A 20645-nucleotide genomic window follows, 5' to 3' on the forward strand; every position below is an offset into this window, starting at 1 on the left:
CTACTGGGTATTTATCCAAAGGATATAAACATAGTGATTTGAAGGGGCACATGTACCCCAATGTTTATAGCAGCAATGTCCACAGTAGCCAAAATATGGAGAGAGCCCAGATGTCCATTGACAGATGAATGGATAAAGATGTTGGAGATACATATACATATACATATACATGTATGTGCACAATGGAATATTCCTCAGCCATCAAAAAGAATGAAATCTTGCATTTGCAATGATACGGCTAGAAATAGAGGATATGCTTAGTGAAACAAGTCAGTCAGAGAAAGACAAATACCATATGATTTCAGTCATGTGAAATTTAAGAGTTAATAGTAATTCTTAATCCCAGCTATACAGTCAAAATGGGAATAAATATAGAAAATACCTCTGACATCACACCAGAGACTGTAATTTAATTGATTTGGGATGAAACTTGGCTGTGAGCAGTGAGCAAGGGGTGGAGGGAAAAGAACAATTAAAAATTAACTCTTGGGGGCCGCCTGGGTGGCTCAGTGGGCTAAAGCCTCTGCCTTCGGCTCAGGTCATGATTCCAGGGTTCTGGGACCGAGCCCCACATTGGGCTCTCTGCTCAGCGGGGAGCCTGCTTCTCTTCCTCTCTCTCTGCCTGCCTCTGTGCCTACTTGTGATCTCTGTCTGTCAAATAAATAAAATCTTAAAAAAAAAAAATTACCTCTTGGGACATTCAGTGCCACTCCTCCTTGCCGACATCTGTCTTTATCTGAGCATGAAGGAATCAAGTAGCATAAGGACTATGCTCTGCATTCCCTTCTATTCTTTCTTCCCTCTTGGAGCATGCTCTGCCTTTATTGTTCACTGAGTTTTTCCCAAGTCCAGGTCAGAAAAGGAAGCTCAAGGAAGCGAAGGTCAAGGCAGGGGTGAGTTGAATGAGCAGCATTCCATGTTGCTGGAGCTCTTCCCAAATTCTCAAGTTATTTCTTTTCCATAATTTTCTTCCATGAAGGAACCCTCCTTCCCACATGAGAAAAGCCTTATTCATAAGGAGAACACAAGGAATAGTGACCAAGGGGCTGGGTCTTTGATTCTGCTTAGGCTCCTGAGCACATTAGTACCCATTTTATTCACACTTCCTTTTTTCTCTTTAGTTCCATACATTATTTTGGAGTTCAAAAATGTAGGATTAACAAGTATTACTTATCCTGAACAGTCTAAAAATTGAGTTTTCTATAAAGTTTGGAGAAACCTCATCAGCTTTTGACAGAGTGGTTCAGAGACAATGGATTTTGAGAACATATACCAAATATTTGGGTGCATACTTCTATAGGAGGCCTGACCTGATTTGGACAGATTGATCTGTGTAAAATACAAAATACTGTGTCATGTGATTAGAATTCTCAGGACTTTTCTTGATTTCTTCCCTTTTTTGGTTGGGGGGGGGCATTTATTCTATCATTGAGTAAAGTTCTACTGAAAGTGAGGTGGTAGTTACTCACAGTGGAATGCCATTAGGCTACAGATGTGAAGGTGCATGAACATCACCTAATGTGAGTAGAGGTCGATGCCCCACTTTCTCCAAGCAGGGATAGCAGTATAATGCAGAGATTCTTTAGGTTTATTTCCAGAGAAGTCTTGTTAGACAAACAGATTTTGATTTATTTTTTTCTGTTTTCATGAGGAATTTAGGAAATGGGCTTAGAAATTCTAAAGTGATTACTTTGATAACACATCACATTTGAGATTCTATAAGTAACCTATATGGTAAATATACTTTGGAAACTAACTTAATACTCATTATGCATGGATCTTGCAAGATGGTATAGAGAAGACTTAAATTTATATTTTGAACAAGATGGGAGAAAAATAATAGTGGGTGGAAATGGACCAGGGGGTTAGGGGTTTCTTACTTTCAGAGAAGAATACGTGTCAAGACATGAATATTTAGATTCTTATGCTGAACAGAAAAGTCCTTACATTTTATTGATACTATGGGAAGAGTGGGTTGAATTGGTGTGACTGGAATATATAGGTCTGATTTGTAGAATAATAGGAATGAGAATTTGAACATTGGGAGGTGGAGAGGAGAAGTGAGATGGGGGAAATCGGAGCGGGAGACAAACCATGAGAGACTGTGGACTCTGAGAAACAAACTGAGGGTTTTGGAGGGGTGGGGGTGGGGAATGGGTGAACCTGGTGATGGGTATATGGAGCACTGGGTGTGGTGCATAAACAATGAATTTTGGAGCACTGAAAAGAAATAAAATAAAATGGGAAAAAAATTAAAAATTAAAAAAAATAAAAGGCTTATAAAAAAATAGGAATGAGGATCTGAAAAGTAGTTAGGGGTCAGATGGTGAAGGTTCTTGGATGTCTCCCATGAGAGGCTTGGGAAAGACAAGTGTTGTGTTATTGGAAAATTCAGTTTATCCAAGGGAGAATGTTCAAGATGATATGGGTTATGGAAAACAATTTCTTATGGAGAGTAGCTAAATATATTTTCTTTATAGAAAAGAGAAAACTGAAAACTGACCCTCAAATAAAAGTAGGATTAGGCTTGGATCTGTGGTTAAGGATAGTAGAGAGGTACATTTTAGGAAGAACTTTCTACCTAGTAAGAATGGTCCTACCATAGAGTGTAGATCTTTAGTTTTCTAATCATGTTCTGTGGAAACCCAACATCCAAGGAGGTACTTTAAAGGCCATTGTGGGGGAAAGATACGTGACAGGTTGTAATGCTTTGGGGAACAAATATCTCACATCTGTTGGGGCTCAGCTTTTGGAGGAGAGAGAGTTCTGCATTAAAAAAAAAAAAAAAAAATGACTGGAAGAGGCTGAAGTGAGTCTCCTTAGTCTTTTAACTCTTGATTTTAAGGTATTCTAGTTGAACTAGGTAGAACACCTTTGTATTGGTTAAAGAAGGAATTCCTGTTTTGTTTGTGAGATTGCAATATTAAAATCTGTAGGTTTCCTATAAGATTTTGTAAGCAGTGGAGCAGAACATTGCAAAAGTTTAGTTGTTTAGGATGTAGGATACAGTTTCATATGCTGTTAATGACAATGAAATTTTTCTGACCTATCCACAAAAATGCCTATTATAAAATAGCAGTATAAAGATTTATAGAAAACAATAGTGCTGTGGTAGTCATAATGAAATAAAAGAAAAAAAAATTGAAGAAGTTCCTTAAAGGATGACAAAATTGTAGAAATTCTAAAGGGAATTTCTAAATACTTTCAGGGACTTTATAGGTTTGAAATACTGGCTCTTCAGTCTTGCTAAATTAAGAGTAAGGGGTTTCCAAGTGTCCATGGACTGGTGTGTTACTTTACTAGGGCTGCCATAACAAAATAGCATAGGCTGTATGGTTTAAACAACAGAAATTTATTTTCTCACAGTCTGGAGGCTGGATATCCAAGATCAAGGTGCTGGCAGGGTTGGCTTCTCCTGAGGCCTCTCTCCTTGATTGGTGGAAGGCTGCCTTCTTGCTGTTACCTTCCATGGCCTTTTTGTGTTCCTGTGTTCCTTATATTCACATAAAGTGAATATAAGAGTTGGAAATATATCCCATCTTTTCAAGAATCATCTTTACTCATTAAGTTCATATTGTTTGTAGAAAAATTGATCACTTTTCAATTATAATTTGCCATATTTGGGAATTACTGGGCTAAAAGTGTCTTCCCCGCCATTATAAAGACAAAGATAGAGGAGGAGCATTTATGGGACAAACTCCATCACTCCTGCTCTTTGGAAGATAATCTAATTAGGGATTGGGGGTATTTTTGCACTAATTTTAAGATCTTAACCCATCTTAGGTGGAATTTCTTTTAAGACCTACTTCCTTCACTCTCTCCCTTCCTCCCTCCCCTTCCTTCCTTTCATTGTTCCTTCTTTCCTTCCTTTCTTTTAGAGAAAGGCAGAGGGAGGGGCAGAGGGAGAAAGAGAGAGAATCTCAAGCAGTGTCTGTGCTGAGTGCAGGGCCCAACTCAGGGCGTGATCTCATGACCCTGAGATCATGACCTGAGCTGAAACCAAGAGTCAGATGCTTAAGTGACTGAGCCACTCAGGTGCCCCTTTGGTGGAATTTTTTGCATGACTAATACTTAGATGGAAACTGAAAGGGACCATTAGAGGTTTGAATAGAATTTAATTTTGTATACTGAAATGGTATTCAAAAACATAAGTTTACAAGGTTTTATTTTTTGTTTTTGTTTTTAAGGGGGGTGGGGAAGGGCAGAGGGAGAGAGTATCTTAAGCAGGCTCCATGCCCCATGTGGATCCTGATGTGGGGCTTGATCCTACAACCCTGAGATCATGACCTGAGTCGAAATCAAGAGTCAGACACTTAACTGACTGTGCCACCCAAGTGCCCCAAGTTTACAAGGTGTTTTTAAGAAACTGATTTTATTACAAGAAAAGTAGTTAACAATTTGTTCCTCCAGTTGACTTTTAACAGTCAGGTATTGGCAGGTATTTACAAGCCAGTTAGTAAAATGTTGTACTAAGGTCTTTATATCTTGTTCACTTGTTTTACATCCATACAGCATCCCAGGAACTCTGCTTAAGTTTCTGAAATGTTGCAAGCTACTTTAATACACAGTAGAATAGAGATCTTTCTCTGTCCCTCTTCCCTTTCCCTCTCTCCCCTCTCTCTGTCTCTCTCTCTCTTTCTGTCATTTTCGAGCTTCTGTGGTAGAATCTGTTTATGTTGTTACTTTGCTGAGAGAAACTTCAGGAAATCTGCTTGAATCCATGTAGCTGAAGAATTAGTTTAGATTTTAAAATCAGATCATAACGTGCTCTTAAGGAATCACATGTATTGAGTACAGCCATTTAAGACCCAGTGTAGGCTAAGCCGTAAAGAGTAACAGATGATCCATTTTATTTTGTTGCCTCATATGCCTAATAAACCATAACATTTATGTGAAAGTATCATTCACAATGTACTAGTCATTGATCATGTAAACTTATTTTTAGAATACCTCTGCATATTGCACTGTAAACTACATATACCTTTTTAAAAATTTTTTTAATTTTTTAAATTTCTTTTCAGTGTACCAGAATTCATTGTTTAAGCACCACACCCAGTTCTCCATGCGATATGTGCCCTCCATAATACCCACCACCAGGCCTACCCAACTTCCCCCTCCCACCCCTGCCTTGTAACTTCTTTCTGTCACAGTAAGAAATCTAGCCCCTTCAAAACCCTCAGATTGTTTTTCAGAGTCCATAGTCTCTCATAGTTCATCTCCCCCTCCAATTTCCCTCAACTCCCTTCTCCTCTCCATCTCCCCATGTCCTTTGTGTTATTTCTTATGTTCCACAAGTAAGTGAAACCGTATGATAATTGACTCTCTCTGCTTGACTTATTTCACTCAGCATAATCTCCTCCAGTCCCATCCATGTTGATACAAAAGTTGGGTATTCATCCTTTCTGATGTATATGGACCACATCTTCCTTATCCATTCGTCCGTTGAAGGGCATCTTTGTTCTTTCCATAGTTGGTACATATACCTTTTTATATTTATTGTGATGGATGAAAAAATCCTTAATGTTTTCAATTTTAAATTCAGATTTATGATTTAAATACTATAAATATTAGCATTATGAATTTTCTACATTAATCTTATAATCTTTTATCTTAGTGAAATGATCTAAAAGATTTGTGATATTTTGTTTTTTATTAAACTATAACATACATTTCAAACAATGCACAAATTATAAATATGTAACTTTATGTATTCTTACAAGTTGAATACACCCATATAACCTGTACCTAGATCAAGAACAAAACATTAACAACACCCCAGAACCCCCACTCAGGGTTATTCTGGTTAATACCCCTACCCAAGGGTAACCATTACCATGACTTGTAAAAATTAAATGTAATTTTTTGAGTACTGAAAGTAATACATATGAAATGGCAAAATGAATTTTATCTGTAATGATGATGATGGTTGACAAATAAGAATTAAAGTTCTTGGAGGAACTATTTAGGACTTTGAAAATATATCTTATATCTGGTATAAATCTATATTAGCATAGGATGTATTATGCAGATGGAATTAGTCAGATTTACTCCTCCCTTTTTTATGTGAAATGATTTTGTGCCAACTCATAGAAGTTTATGTGCCCAGTGTTCTTGTTTAAAAGTTATATTTGTTCTTGGGGCACATGGGTGGCTCAGTGGGTGAAAGCCTCTGCCTTCGGCTCAGGTCATGATCCCAGGGTCCTGGGATTGAGCCCCTAGTTGGGCTCTCTGCTCAGCAGGGAGCCTGCTTCCCCCCTCCCCCTCTGCCTGCCTCTCTGCCTACTTGTGATCTCTCTGTCAAACAAATTTTTTAAAAAATCTTTTTAAAAAAGGTTATATTTATTCTCAAGGGAAAGCACTTTGTGCTCCCAAATTTCTCTCCATGGTGTTCATTTCATTACCTTTCCCTTATGGTGGAGTTTGACTCTAATTAGTCTGTTTGCAAGTGGCCTTCATATGAGCAAACTTTTAATCACCAACAGAGATGTCATACATTCTAAAGGTGTGTATTACTCCTTCCCTTGATTACACATTCAGCTAACAACCTGCATTAGTTGAATACCGGGTTGGTACAGAGCATTCTACCAGGTACATGACAGGATATTAAAAGGAATACAAGATATTGACCTTGCCCTTTAGGAATTTAACAGTACAGTGAGGTGGTTGCAAGTGTGAACTCTGGGGCCAGAGTGCTTAGATTCATATTCCAAAGGCACCACTTCCTCACTGTAAGATTTTAAGCAAGTTACCTAGTTCTGTGTCCCATTTTCTTCATCTATTAAGAAGAGGCTAATAAGAATTCTTATGCCATAGTTATCAGGTGTATCAAATGGCATTAATACATGTAAAGCATTTAAACTGCTCTGGTACATAGCACGTACATACCACTTAAGTGGTAGCTGCTATAATAATAATCACCATAGGGATCATAAATAAAATACTGAAGTTAGAACCAAGGTAGCACATAATTAAATTCCACAATGAATGATGAAAGCAAACTGAAGCATCTCATGTCATCACTTTAAATTGACTGCCTATTCCATATGTTATCTTGCCCCCATATCAGTCACCAGGCTGATGTGAGCCAATTTACTGTATTTAATTAGAAATGGAAAAAGAAAAAAAAACATCAAAATCATGAACTATTTAAGGAAGCTTTGACTAAAACTCCCAAGTATGTCTTTTGCGAATCTTGCTTCCCCAACTCAGGATGCTCCTTTTCACCCCCGAGACTGGATCAATTCACTTCATGTTCTCTATTATCTGAAAATTTGGCAGTTGAACACTCTATTGAACAGCATTCTCATTTATCTTTTAAGGGTGTTAAGGTCTGATGAGTCATTTGTACCTTAGAATTGTAATCAGATTCTTTTTCATTGAGCATCTGGCCAAAAATCAGATATAATCAAAGAATGGGAATTTGTTGTTTGGGAAAGAAATGAGTAATTTTGAAATACAGAATGTTTTATTTCCTCTCTTAAAAAAAGTTTGCAGTGGGGGTGTTGGGCAGCATGACATCATTGGGCATGGGAATGGGAGAAGGGACAGAGAAATAAAGAGATGATATCACAACATACTTAATCTCTCCTTTTAAGGATTTTATTTATTTATGTATTATTTGAGAGAAAGAGAGAGAGAGAGAAAGCTCAAGCAGGGGTAGGAGCAGAGGGGGAGAATCCAGGCAGACTCAGTACTGAGCACAGAGCCCAACATAGGGTCGATACCTGAGCTGAAATCAAGAGTCGGTTGCTCGACTGACTGAGCCACCCAGGCGCCCCCATACTTAATCTCTTTTTATGTGTTGTCCATTAGTATTAACCCACTCATATTATTATAAATGTAGTAAGCTTTTGGGGGGCCAAACTGGGAAACCAACTACCATTTATTATACATTCTGTGGGGAGATGAATTCCAGGCTCTACATAATGAAAAGTATTAAAGCTCCTTAATTTTTCTGTAGTATGTTCCTTTTGTAAGTGATGTAAACAGTACTGCTATGTAAATTCAGAAGGGATTATGTTTTTTTAAATTGAGAATTATAGTGATGGAAGAAGTTAAGGGGAAAGTAGAGCTTGAACTGGAAAATTCTTTTTATTATTTATGTAATGGGAAAGTGAAGAGGCCAAATGTGTGAAGGTGAGGGTATGCTGTCTGAAGAAAAGAGGGGACTAGCAGAAGATGAGATTGGCCAACTAATATTCAAATTTTCTAACTGAAAAGTCAGAATTCTTTTTCTAGGAGGGAAATATTTTTCTTCAGTACTACCTTATAATGCATATGTCATCACAAATTTATTTTTTTGTTTTGATTTGTGTTAAGCTAATATTATAACATGTCATGCTTTAAAAAATGAATTAAATAAAGTTCTCATTTATTTGATAGATCTTGAGGTTTCAAATTTTTCAAAAACTTTCTACTTTGAAAGTTACTTAAAAAAAAAAAGAAAGAAAGAAAGTTGTTTTAGATGACTGTATCTCCTAGCAATTTATGTCTGATACCATAGCCTAACTCTATTAAATGTTGTAATAATGTGTTCTGTGGGCCTTGAGTTTTGAAAGGGAAGAATATCTTCAAAGCACTCTCTCTATTTTTCATCCTGACCTGGGTATCTAGTACCTTAATCTCTTTCTACTTTTTCAGTTCACTTCTTAGGTGAAAAGATGTTGCTTTCTCCCTATCTGTGTTACAGTATGGAAAGTAAATTGGGAGATCATGAGAAGCTTCATTGAAATTTTCATGCAAACATATTTTGTAAAACCAGAGTTAATTATGTATAAAATTTCTATGTGGTTTTTCAGGTGACTGTACTTATGAGGTGTGTGTGTGTAGGTATGTGTGCACGCATGCGTGAAGAAATTCAGAATCACTACCACGTGCTACAGTTTTGAATTTAGAATGAATGGATTTTCTTTAAAATGATGTTTAATGATAATATATAGCACAAATGAAGATTTATAAATTAGAAAAAAAATTTAAAAGAACTCTATTTATCTATATTTGATATAGATAATGGACCACAACATAAATCCTTATAAAACTGTATAACTTAAGCACCCATTGTATCTTTTCCAGTGGCTGCCTTATCCAGGTGAATTTCTCTTTAAAGATTGTGTTTTAACTTGTGCTTCATAAAGGTTTTTTAAAAATATAGTATCTCTGCCATCAAGTTGAACAGTATCTCCAGATTAATTAATACTGAAAATACTTAGAAAAGGTTTATGTGAATATTTTTTTTATTTCTAAATTCACCATTTTGATACAGATACCCATGGTTTTCTTCTGTGTTTACATGCAGCCAGGAGCTATGGGCGGAGACGAGGTAAATTTTTTTTAATGAGATCTTTTGCTTGCCAAATTGTGAGTAAATATGAGTGTGTGCGTGTTTATATCGTGTGTGTGTAAAACAATAATTATTATATGGTATGATGGACTAGCTTATTTTAGCAAAATCTCCTCGTTTTTATTATAGTTATTTTTTGTTGGTAGTTAGTAGTTTGTTCTTTTAATCCTAATAAAGACATAACAAAGATTATTTCTACCTGGAAATTTTTGTTACATGGTTTATTATGAATGATCTTGAGAGAATAAAGGCCAAGCATACATATATTTTTGTCCTTTATCTGCAGTGTTCTTTTCATGCTACTTAGAAGGCAAAAGTTAGATCTTAGAGGGCAATTCTTTTTTTTTTTTTTTAAAGATTTTATTTATTTATTTGTCAGAGAGAGAGCAAGCGAGAGCGAGCGCAGGCAGACAGAGTGGAAGGCAGAGTCAGAGGGAGAAACAGGCTCCCTGCGGAGCAAGAAGCCCGATGTGGGACTCGATCCCAGGACGCTGGGATCATGACCTGAGCCGAAGGCAGCTGCTTAACCAACTGAGCCACCCAGGCATCCCTTAGAGGGCAATTCTTGATCTTGATAGGTTGACTGGTGAATTCTGTGTTATATCCAGAGGCAGATTTACCTTGAAGCTAAAGAAGCCTAAGTTTCAAGGGGACCCCCTCCAAACTCTTAACCTTATCTTTGTGTTCATTTTCTTGATGTGGATCCCCAACATGTATAGGCTCTAAGCCCCATAAAACTTGCATTCTCTCCTGATCACACCCGAACAAAATAATGTTGCTTTTATTTGTGTAATGCTGTTCATTTCGGTATCTGTAGTTCATTCAAATAACTTTTTCAAGTAGTAGGATAAACCTAATGTAGTGTTTCAAAGGAATATGAGACTTAGGATCAAAGACCTAGGTTGTAATCACTGCTTTATTACTTCTGTCTGGTATCATGTGTAAATCATGAAGTAGTAAAACCAATCTTGTCTAACTTTAAGATTGTTAGTGAAATTATAGTATAAAAAATGGGAGAGAAAACCCTATTGATGTACACTAAAAGCATTCCACACAAGTTGCTTTGAAAGTACTCACTTTCATTTCTTTTTTTAAAAAGATTTTATTTTTATTTATTTGAGGGAGAGTTGGGGAAGGAGTAAAGGGGGAGGGAGGGAGGGATGAGCAGACTCTGTGCTGAGCACATAGCCTAATGTGGGGCTCAATCTGACAGTCCTGAGACCATGACCTGAGCCAAAACCAAGAGTTGGACTCTTAACCAACTGAGCCACTCAGGCACCCCAAGTTCATAGTATTTTCTTATTTATTCTACCATAAATATTTGTTGAGTGGATGAAAATTGGCAGAATCTAGTATGTATTCAAATTACTACTCAAAACTTCTTTCATGGTGGAATCATATAGTCAGTTTTGTTTTCAAATCATGGTGAAAAAAAATATTTGTGTAGTTGGTTATTTTTAAGCTATGAAAAAAATTGCATTTAATATTTTTAACCTTACTGTTTTTTAATTGAAAGTATAGGCAATACTACTACTGAAAATCATTTTGTACTATACGTATAATTTTTCATGTTGCTAGAAAATTGGTTACTCTTGGGAAGGAGTAAGGAATGGACAGATTTACACAGCAAATAGACACCATCTGGAAGGTAGATAGCAGGGACTAGCCTCTCGTCTTCTTACACACTGATCAGTTACCACATCTTGTCGAAATTTTTCCTTTCGTGTCTTGGGCCTCATCCTTCCCTTTTCATTTCTGTTGTTTTTCACTTCTTTTGTTTTTTTCTTTCTGAAACATCATTTAGTCCAAGTCGTTGTCCTCCATTCAGGATCTCCATCGTCTGCCTTCTCCCTGTTTCACCGGCCTCATCATCTTTATTTTCCTCACCTCACCGTCCCCTAACTAGTCTCTGTACTTTCCCACAGTCTGGCCATTGCACGCATGTACTGGCCTCCCTTCCTTTCATTTACTTACCTAACGCCTATCCTTGGTTTGTGCATTTAAGCCAAAAAGCCTTATCTCTCCCATGAAGCCTTGCTCAGTGGCTTTGCAGGCAGTCTTTTCCTCTGCTTCTACTGCCTTTACTTCTTGTTTTTCCTGTATGCTCTGATTCTTCAACTGGAGATAAGTTCATTGAAGACAGTTGTATCTTGTGCCTACATATAATTAGCTCTTATTAAATGTTTATTGTTTTTGAAGTAACATCCTATATCTATGCAGACCAGAGTTTGGCGTCATATATTTTTTTTAAAGAATTTATTTATTTGTCAGAGAAAAAGAGAAAGCATAAGCAGGCAGAGTGGCAGGCAGACACAGAGGGAGAAGCAGGCGCCCCACTGAGCAAGGAGCCTGATGGAGGAATCAATCCCAGGACCCTGGGATCATGACCTGAGCTGAAAGCAGATGCTTAACCAACTGAGCCACCCAGGTGCCTGGGCATCATATTTTTTTTTCTTCAATGGAATTTTTTTTTAATTTTTTAAATTTCTTTTCAGTGTACCAGAATTCATTGTTTATGCACGACATCCAGTGCTCCATGCAATACGTGCCCTCCATAATACCCACCACCAGGCTCACACAACTTCCCATCTCCTGCCCCTTCAAAACCCTCAGATTGTTTTTCAGAGGCATCATATTTTTAAAAATTATTTTATTTTTACAAATCATAGTATATTAAGTACCAGACATCAGGAATATTAAGATCACCAATAATTTCTAAGTGCCTAAAAAAATTACTCTTCCTGTTTCCATGTTACTTTCCCCCTATTTATTTGTAAAGTTTGACTTAATTGTTTTCACTAGCATGGTCATCTTTGCATCAAGTATTAGGCTATACACAGTCTAGAATGACTTGGTCCCTCTTCTCTCTAAGTCTGCAGTTCTGTAAGTGCAGATGAAGAAGATAATGATGAGAGAGTGAGAGAGAGTGTGTATGTGTGTGTGTCTGTGTGTGTGTGTGTGAGAGAGAGAGCACAAGCAAGAACATTAAAAGGCTGAAGGCTGACTTTTTGTAATGAGAAAAGAACAGATAGAAGATTTTTGTTTCATGTCTTATTTATTTATTTATTTAGTCTTCTATTCCCAAAGCTGAAAAAGAAATCATCTTCCTTAAATATGGTGACATAGCATGTGAGATGGGGCAGCGGTACCTCATATTTTCTCTCATTTCCTAAAGCCTACTCATCTGGGCCACTTGATGAATTGGCAGATTTCCTCATGCTCATTTATTTGTATAATCAGGGATTATGTTATTGCTTGACTTCTTTCCTCCAAACAAAGCTTAGACTTTCCCAAAGCATAAAAAATGAATTTGGCTGGAATTTAAATAAAGAATTTAAAAACTGAACTTGCTGATGTATGTTATTTTATTATTAAGAGTTACCTGTAACTCATATTCTATACATCACATACACATGTTGGTAAATATTTTAGGAATAGAAACCAAAGGGACTTACCTATGACAGTTTTGAGATCTGTCAATAAGGATTAGACTAGTGGACTCTTTCACTTCTCCTGATAAACATGGAAAAGCTTCCTGGAACAGATAGAATTTCAGGAACTATTTGGATAATGGAAGAGGAGTGGGAAGGAGACTTCACCAGGTATATGATTCACCTTAAAAAAGAAAGCTTTGGGGTGCCTCAGTGGCTCAATGGGTTAAGCTTCTGCCTTCAGCTCAGGTCATGATCTCAGGGTCCTGGGATTGAGCCCCACATCGGGCTCTCTGCTCAGCAGGGAGTCTGCTTTCCCCCTCTCTCTCTGCCTGCCTCTCTGCCTACTTGTGATCTCTCTCTCTCTCTGTCAAATAAATAAATAAAATCTAAAAAAAAAAAAAATTAAAATGTTTAAAAAAAAAAAAGCTTCAAGGTGAGATTGGCATGACCAGATGCTTGTTGCTTATATCCCTGAGTATATGCATTGGGAGCCAGCTGAAGAAGAGATATTTGCAATGAAAATGGTCTGAGCTGCCCTAACGAACCTTTTTTAAACAAAAGGGAAGACTCCTAGACAGAGATATATCAGGCTTTTAAAGGAGAGTTTCATGATCAAGTGACAAAAACAGGAAAGAACCTGGACATCGGCTAGAGGCTTAGCTGGAGATACAAGTATTGAAGAGTAGACCTTGGCAAACCAAGTACTTCTAGTAGTATAGTTGAAACAGTAGTAGGGAGACAAACCATAACAGACTCTTAATTTCATGAAACAAACTGAGGGTTGCTGGGGGTCGGCAGGGATAGGGTAGCTGGGTTTCAGACATTGGGGAGGGTATGTGCTATGGTGAGTGCTGTGAAATGTGAAAGCCTGATGATTCACAGACCTGTACCCCTGGGGCAAATAATACATTATATGTTAATATTAATCAATTAAAATTTTTAAAAAAGAAACAGTAGTAGGGAAGCAAAATTAGATGTGTAAGAATTGAATTTGAAAATGAGTGATTATATATAAAGTATTTAAATGTCCAAATATATTTCCTATTATACCCACTTTTAATTTAAAGATACATTCCTTTAGAGAAATGATTTCTCTTCCCATATTCCCTTATGGAATCGAAATAACTCCCAAATAATTTTAACATTTTCTTTCTGGACTATTTTGACTTTCAAAGCTTTGATATGTGCCTCTCTGTATAACTGCAGACCCTATTCGAAACTAGTCTATCAATTAGTGTCATAAAAGAACTTTGCCTGCACATTTTACACCTGATTAATATGTATGTTGTGTTTTTCATTTCACATGAGCTCTTAAGGTGTCTGGGAGACTTCCGTTCATAAGTAGGCATGTTGGCTGTTCCAGTGCTCTTGATGTTTAGTAGAATTGCTTTAAAAGCAAGAAAAATATAAAAGATCTTTTTAAACAATGTAAATGGGGAAATACAAAGAATGATCAGTTACTTTACTATTGGATTTACTGTTGGGTTAGAGTTACTATCATAAAACATATACTTCTGTGTATATTTAATCCATAAAAATCTATTGACATGATATGAGTCTTAATCTTAGTTTAATAACAATGATTCAAAAAATCCAATGAAACAAACTTATGTGCCAAGTTGAATGTTGGATCTTTATGCCAAAAGCCTTCCTAAGGGTGGAGGGATCACACATATCAGTGAGACTGTGATACAAACATGTCATTCTGCTAATTCAAACACAGTTACATGAGTTTTCTTGAGTTTTCTTGTCTAAAGGAGTGGTTGGTCCCTCAATGAAATGTGAACAGCTGAGGAAATTTCTGACTGTTCATGGCTATATTATCTGAAATGTTACTCCTTATAGTAATACGGAAATTTGAGCATAGAAAATGGTGGGAGAATAAGATCACACTTTTTTGTTTTTGCAAGAAGTTGGCCTAGAGGGTCTTAAACAATGATGGAGGGGTTCTGGGCTGTCCGCCTTAATTTCATATATTAAGAATTTGTGTGCTTATAATCAGGTCAGATGCTGTACTGGACTCTAGGTGTGTTCTGTTTCCCTATAAAGTGTTCATTCTAGTAGGAGAGAGACAATCAGTGAAACATACATTTCCATATTCAATAATTGTGAAAGTACTAGGCAAGAAAAATGGGAGGTTCCCTCTAACCTACGGTGGTTTTCTCTGAAAAGATATTTAAACTGAAACCCAAAGGATGGAAAGACAGGTATTTTTAAAGGAGAATTTTTATTGTGCAAATTTTCAAACATATACAAAAATAAAATAGTTTATTGAGCTATCTACCCATCAGTTACCTTCATTTTTGCCAATCTTGTTTCATATGTTCTTTCTTTTTTCTCCCTTAGTGTATGTGTGTGTTTTTAAAGATTTTATTTATTTATTTGAGAGAAAGAGAGAGAGAGAGATTGAGAAGAGGGAGGGTTGGAGGGAGAAGCAGGCTCCCTGCCAAGCAGGAGCCTGTTGCCAGACTTATCTCGGAACTCCAGGATTAGGACCTGAGGAACTCCAGGATTAGGACCTGAGCCGAAGGCAGTCGCTTAATGAACTGAGCCACCCAGGCGCCGCCCCTGCCTCCGCCTTAGAATGTTTTAAAGGGAATTGCAGACATTAAAAGACAGCTATTTTAAGAGGCTTGAGGCAAAGTATTGATAGATGCTGCAACATTGATAAACTTTGAAAACATTATACTAAGTGAAAGGAGACAATTATAAAAGATTGCGTATTGTATGAGTCCACTTTTATGAAATGTCCTTTCTGTTGACACAGAAAGTAGACTAGCCTTTGCCTAGACCTGAGAGAGTTCAAGGAAAATGGAGAGTGGCAGCTAATGGGTTAAATGGATAAGTTGTATGATAGGTGAATTATATCTTCATAAAGCTTTTATTTAAAAATTGGGGGATAGTTTAGGCCTGAAAGGGCTTTGTGTCTTTGAGGAAATAGAGACCAGAATGACTGAGCTTGGTAGGAGAAAGAGGAGGCTGTATTAAGATGAAGCCTAAGGACGGAAGGAAATACGATCCTGCTGCGCTTTAGCTCCTGGTAAGGATTTTGAATGTGGTCCAAGTACAAGAGGAAATCTATGAATGTTTTAAAGTAGAGTCAAATGATCAGATTTATGTTTTTAAAAGAAGACTCTGGCTACTACTGTTTAAAGTGAAGCGAGAGGGGCGCCTGGGTGGCTCAGTGGGTGAAAGCCTCTGCCTTCGGCTTGGGTCATGATCCCAGGGTCCTGGGATTGAGCCCCACGTTGGGCTCTCTGCTCAGCGGGGACCCTGCTTTCTCCTCTCTCTCTGCCTGCTTCTCTGCCTACTTGTGATCCCTGTCTATCAAATAAATAAATGAAGTCTTTTAAAAAAAAATAAATAAAGTGAAGTGAGAAGAGAAGTGGGCTGTCTACTTCAGAAAGAAGGTAGCAGTAGTCTAGGCAAGAGATGATGGTGTTTTAGCATAGAGTAATGGCAATAGAGAAAGAAAATGAACAAGTGGAAAATATATCCTAGAGGATAAGAAATGAAATGAACAATGGAAAGAAATTAACAAATGGAAAATATATCCTAGAGGATAGAATGAACCTTTTTTAATGACATTAAACTGAAGAATTGAATGTGAGAAGTAAATAAGAAGGAAGACTCAAAAATGATGTTCAGCTTCTAGCTTGAGCAATTGGGTGAATTGTGATGCCACGTATTGAAATGGGACTGGGAGAGAATATGTTCAAGGTGGATGTCAAGAGTTCATTTAAAAACACATTAAGTTTGTGATGTCTAAGAGATTCCCGCATAGTAATGCCACATAAGATGCACTTTAATATTTGTATATTAAGGTTTAATGAAATTTTTGTGTAATAAAAGGAATTCTGCTCCCAGAGATTTGAAAACCGTTCATCTAGTTCAAATCTCTCATTATGTAAATGAGACTCAGATGTGTGAGATGTTTTGTCCAGGGTTACATAGTAAAGCTGGGACCTGACTGTCCTGATTTTCAGGCAGTTTTTTTTTTTCCCCTTAGGGAAGTCATGCCTCATAAACCATTAAAAACACAAACAAACAAAAATCCCGAAATTCCTGAAGCAACTTATTTCTGAGCTACTTGCAAAAACTGATTTGAAAATGGTCAGGCTTGGAATGGAAGTACTGGGCCAGAAGTATGCTGGAACTACTGGATTGACCACAGAGTCTTTGGTGGGAGTTTAGAGGGGTGACCTGAGCCACTTTGGCACCCCATCATGGCCATTGGGCTTTTGTTTCCCCATCATAAGCTGCAGGAAAGGGAGCCTCCTAAGTAAGCAAGAGTTTTGAACAAGACTTTGTCCTAAGCTCATGCTTTGTGGGTTTCTTATTTTGCACTTTCTTTACAAGGCTCTTATCTCTTACAGAGCATTCAGCATAGCTTTAAGTTATTCTACGTTCAGATTATTTTTTCAATTACTGCACCAAAAAAACTACATTCTGGTTATTAATTGAAAATAGATATCACAAACCAGACCAGTGGTGGAAGGGAAAGCCAAATGGCCAAACTGAAGCTGTTGGGAAGTATTCTCCTGCTTCTCTTGAAATACTCAATATTTCACATGAAAGTTCAGATTCTAAAGCATACTAATATGCGAGGTATATAAGAATCTAATTTTGGGGAAGTAACATGGCTTACTTAAAATGTTTTGGTCCTGGGTGATTTTTTATTAAAGAAAAGTAGTATGTCAGAGAGATGCTGGCTAGTGAAATAGCGTGCCTCATGGGACACAGTTTGGGTGTAGCCTCATCAAGTTTCAGTTTCTAGTAACTTATGTGGGAACTAAAATTTTACTAGTCTTCCCAGTGATGATTTGTCCGGGGGGGGAATTGATTTATACCAACCAAATGAATGCACAGATACTAACCTCATGAGGAACCCTGGACAAACCAGAATACCAATGTTTTAATTTAAGCAGATGAAAGTAACAGAAGACAGTTTTAGTGGCTGATTATTTGTCTGCTAGTTAAGGAGTCACAGTGGTACCTCTTCACAGTGGCAAGGTACTAAATTAATTACTAGAAAAATCCTTTAGGAGCTTATAATTAGAGCATAAGGAAATAGGTGGTTTTCAGGCTATGGAAACATCAAATGAACCATTCTGTCCACAGAGGAGTAATCTTACCAGTATGATAAAATTCTCTTAACTTTTTTTGGTCTACACTTCTGTCTTTTAAACGCTTCCTACAGACTAACTTTTTGTTCCATCAGCACTTAAGGCAGTCTTATTACGGTATGGTTGACTAGATTATAGATTTTACATTCTGTTCTTTAACTTGACTGAACTTGGATGTTTCCCAAGGCTCCATATACTTCACATAATATCACTTTCAGTGGATGCCTGCTATAGACAGTTAATCTCCATTTTAGTTGCTCTTAAACTTGAATGTAAGGATCACTGGGGAAATTTATTAAAAGTGCAGATTTTCAAATTTGAACCCCATGCATTCAGATTAAGTAGATCTGGGGATTGGACTCTGAGACCTATAGTCTTTGTTTGTTTGGTTTGTCTTTTTTTATGTTGCCTACGATCTCAAAGAGGTTTTGACTCAAGAATGCCTGTCTTGGGGTGCCTGGGTGGCTCAGGCCTGGGTGCCTTCTGCTCAGGTCATGATCCCAGGGTCCTGGGATCAAGTCTCACATCGGGCTCTCTGCTCAGTAAGGAGCCTACTTCTCCCCCCTCCCCTGCCTGCCTCTCTTCCTACTTGTGATCTCTGTCTGTCAAATAAATAAAATCTTTTAAATAAAAAAAAAAAAGAATGCCTGTCTTACTGCCTCTTTTAAAAAAAAAATATTTCATTTACTAATTTGACAGAGAGAGAGAGCACAGGTAGGGGGAGTGGCAGAGGGAGAGGGAGAAGCAGGCTCCCCAACAAGTAGGGAGCCTGACATGGGGCTTGATCTCAGGACCCTGGAATCATGACCCAGCCAAAGGTAGATGCCTAATGGACTGAGCCATCCAGGCACCTCCCCCTACCCCTTAGTCTTGTTTTTATCCACAGAGAAAACATCATGTATGTGTGGATTCTTTGCAGTTTCATTTCCTAGGGCAACTTAATTACTAAAGTCTATGGTACTCTAAATACTATTAATAAGAGGTTTGGTTTTAAAATCTTGGCAAGTTTCTTAAGTACCCATAACCAATTTTTAAAACTGTCCAAATTTTTACATTTAACTCTAGCTTTTATTTTCTTTGTCAGAATATTCTGGGAAGCTGTGGTTATATTGGTCATGCACAAAGAAAGTTCTCTTTGTTCTGGAACATCTTGAATATCTACTTCTCCTCCTTCACCGCACTTGTTCAAGATTTCCTCATCACTTGTCTGGACGGTCCCAAATTTCTACAGACTCTCACCCTATCTCCTCTTTCCCTGGGTGCAAATTGCTGGTGAAAGTGATGGTAGCTATTGTAGGATGTGAGGTAGAGGGAATCACATGGTCATAGGCATCTCAGAAAAGTCATTCTGACAGGATGGAAGATGAATTAGATGGGAGTATCAGTCTCCAGAAAGTGAGAGTTTTTTTTTTTTTTTTTAAAGCTAGTATTAGAAGGAAATATTGACTTGGAACATGGGGAAATTCCCTATTGCTTTTGTAATATAAAGTATAGAATATAATGTTTGACACATAGAAGCAATAGAAAAGGTCTCAATTTCCTAGGACATGGTTCCTTCTTTTGCCATTCTCACACCTGCGTGCTGTGTTCCAGCATAGACTTGGAACAGTGTGTCTTTGCATGTACTGTTATCCTTTTCTGGATGTTGCCTCACTTTTAATATTTATTGAATACCTTTTCTGGCCCTCATTAGGATGTTAGGATACAGTGGTGAATAAGATTAAATTGGTCCCTGTCCTAATAGAACTTACAATTTAATGGAGCTGGGGAGTGAAATACCACTCCCCACATGATAGTATAATGGCAATTGGAAAAATTGTCAGGGGAAGTGCTGTGAGTGGATAGAAAAAGGAACCTAACCTAATCTAGAAGTTCAGGAAAGTTCTACCTGAGGAAATGACTCTTCAGTTGAAACCTGAAGAATTGGTGGGAATTAATTAGAAAAGTGGGGAGTTGGGAGGAGAGTATTTATTTGGAAGAAGGGGGAAACACCTTGTCCTTGGTACCTGAGGCAAGGAGGAAATATCAGGAAATTCAAAGGAGGTCTGAGTGATTGGAAGTTAGTGAACCGGACAGAAGGAGAGAGGCAACAACTGTGATGCAGGAGACTGCATAAGCCTTATAGAGTGATGTTTTTGTACTTTATTGAAAAAGAGTTTGGTGTTATTGAAGGGTTCTAAGGATGAAGGTGGGGAGTGTGGTTATATGTTCAGATTAATATTTGAAAATGATGACTTGGGCTGTTGTGTGGAAAAAGCCTATGGGGTTCAAGATAGAAACCAGTAGACTAAATAGGCTGTCATATAGACTTGTTGGAACCCATTAGTTCAGGGCAGAGATGATGACGATCTGGAACCCAGAATGTTAGGACTGGAGATGGGAGAAATGAATGGATTGAAGAATCACTTCATAGCTTGAATTGATAGAAGCTAGTGAGAGAGAAATTAGATGAGGGGTAATAAAGCAAGCAAGCAAGAGAAAGAAAGAAAGAAAGAAAGAAAGAAAGAAAGAAAGAAAGAAAGAAAGAAAGAAAGAAAGAAAGAAAAGAAAAGAAAAGAAAGGAGTAAGAGGTGTCAAGGGGGAGTCCTGGATTTCTGGATTGAATTGAGTGTGGATAGTCATTTCTATTGAGATTGAAGGGAATGCTAGAGGACCTGGTTTGGAGGGAAAGGTCAAAGCTGTTTTGAAAGTTCTGTCTTTGTGGATTCTTGTTCTTTACCTTAGAAACCCCAGCCCCACAAGATT

At 37.5% G+C, this 20645-nt stretch overlaps 1 protein-coding gene across 9 annotated transcripts in view; it reads left to right on the plus strand.

The window, feature by feature from the left end:
* CPEB3 (cytoplasmic polyadenylation element binding protein 3) overlaps positions 1-20645 on the plus strand; it is a 195118-nt gene that overhangs the window by 94870 nt on the left and 79603 nt on the right. For 7 of the 9 annotated variants that reach the window (XM_045068734.1, XM_045068732.1, XM_004749661.3 and 4 more), the window contains one exon: positions 9296-9319. The exons of the other annotated variants lie outside the window; for them this stretch is intronic. In XM_045068734.1, the coding sequence (XP_044924669.1) occupies positions 9296-9319 (24 nt within the window). The remainder of the gene's footprint in view (positions 1-9295; positions 9320-20645) is intronic. 9 annotated transcript variants of the gene reach the window in all.

This window comes from Mustela putorius, unplaced genomic scaffold, assembly GCF_011764305.1.
Source record: "Mustela putorius furo isolate JIRA1106 unplaced genomic scaffold, ASM1176430v1.1 tig00003909_pilon_pilon_pilon, whole genome shotgun sequence".
Classification (NCBI taxonomy): Eukaryota; Metazoa; Chordata; class Mammalia; order Carnivora; family Mustelidae; genus Mustela; species Mustela putorius.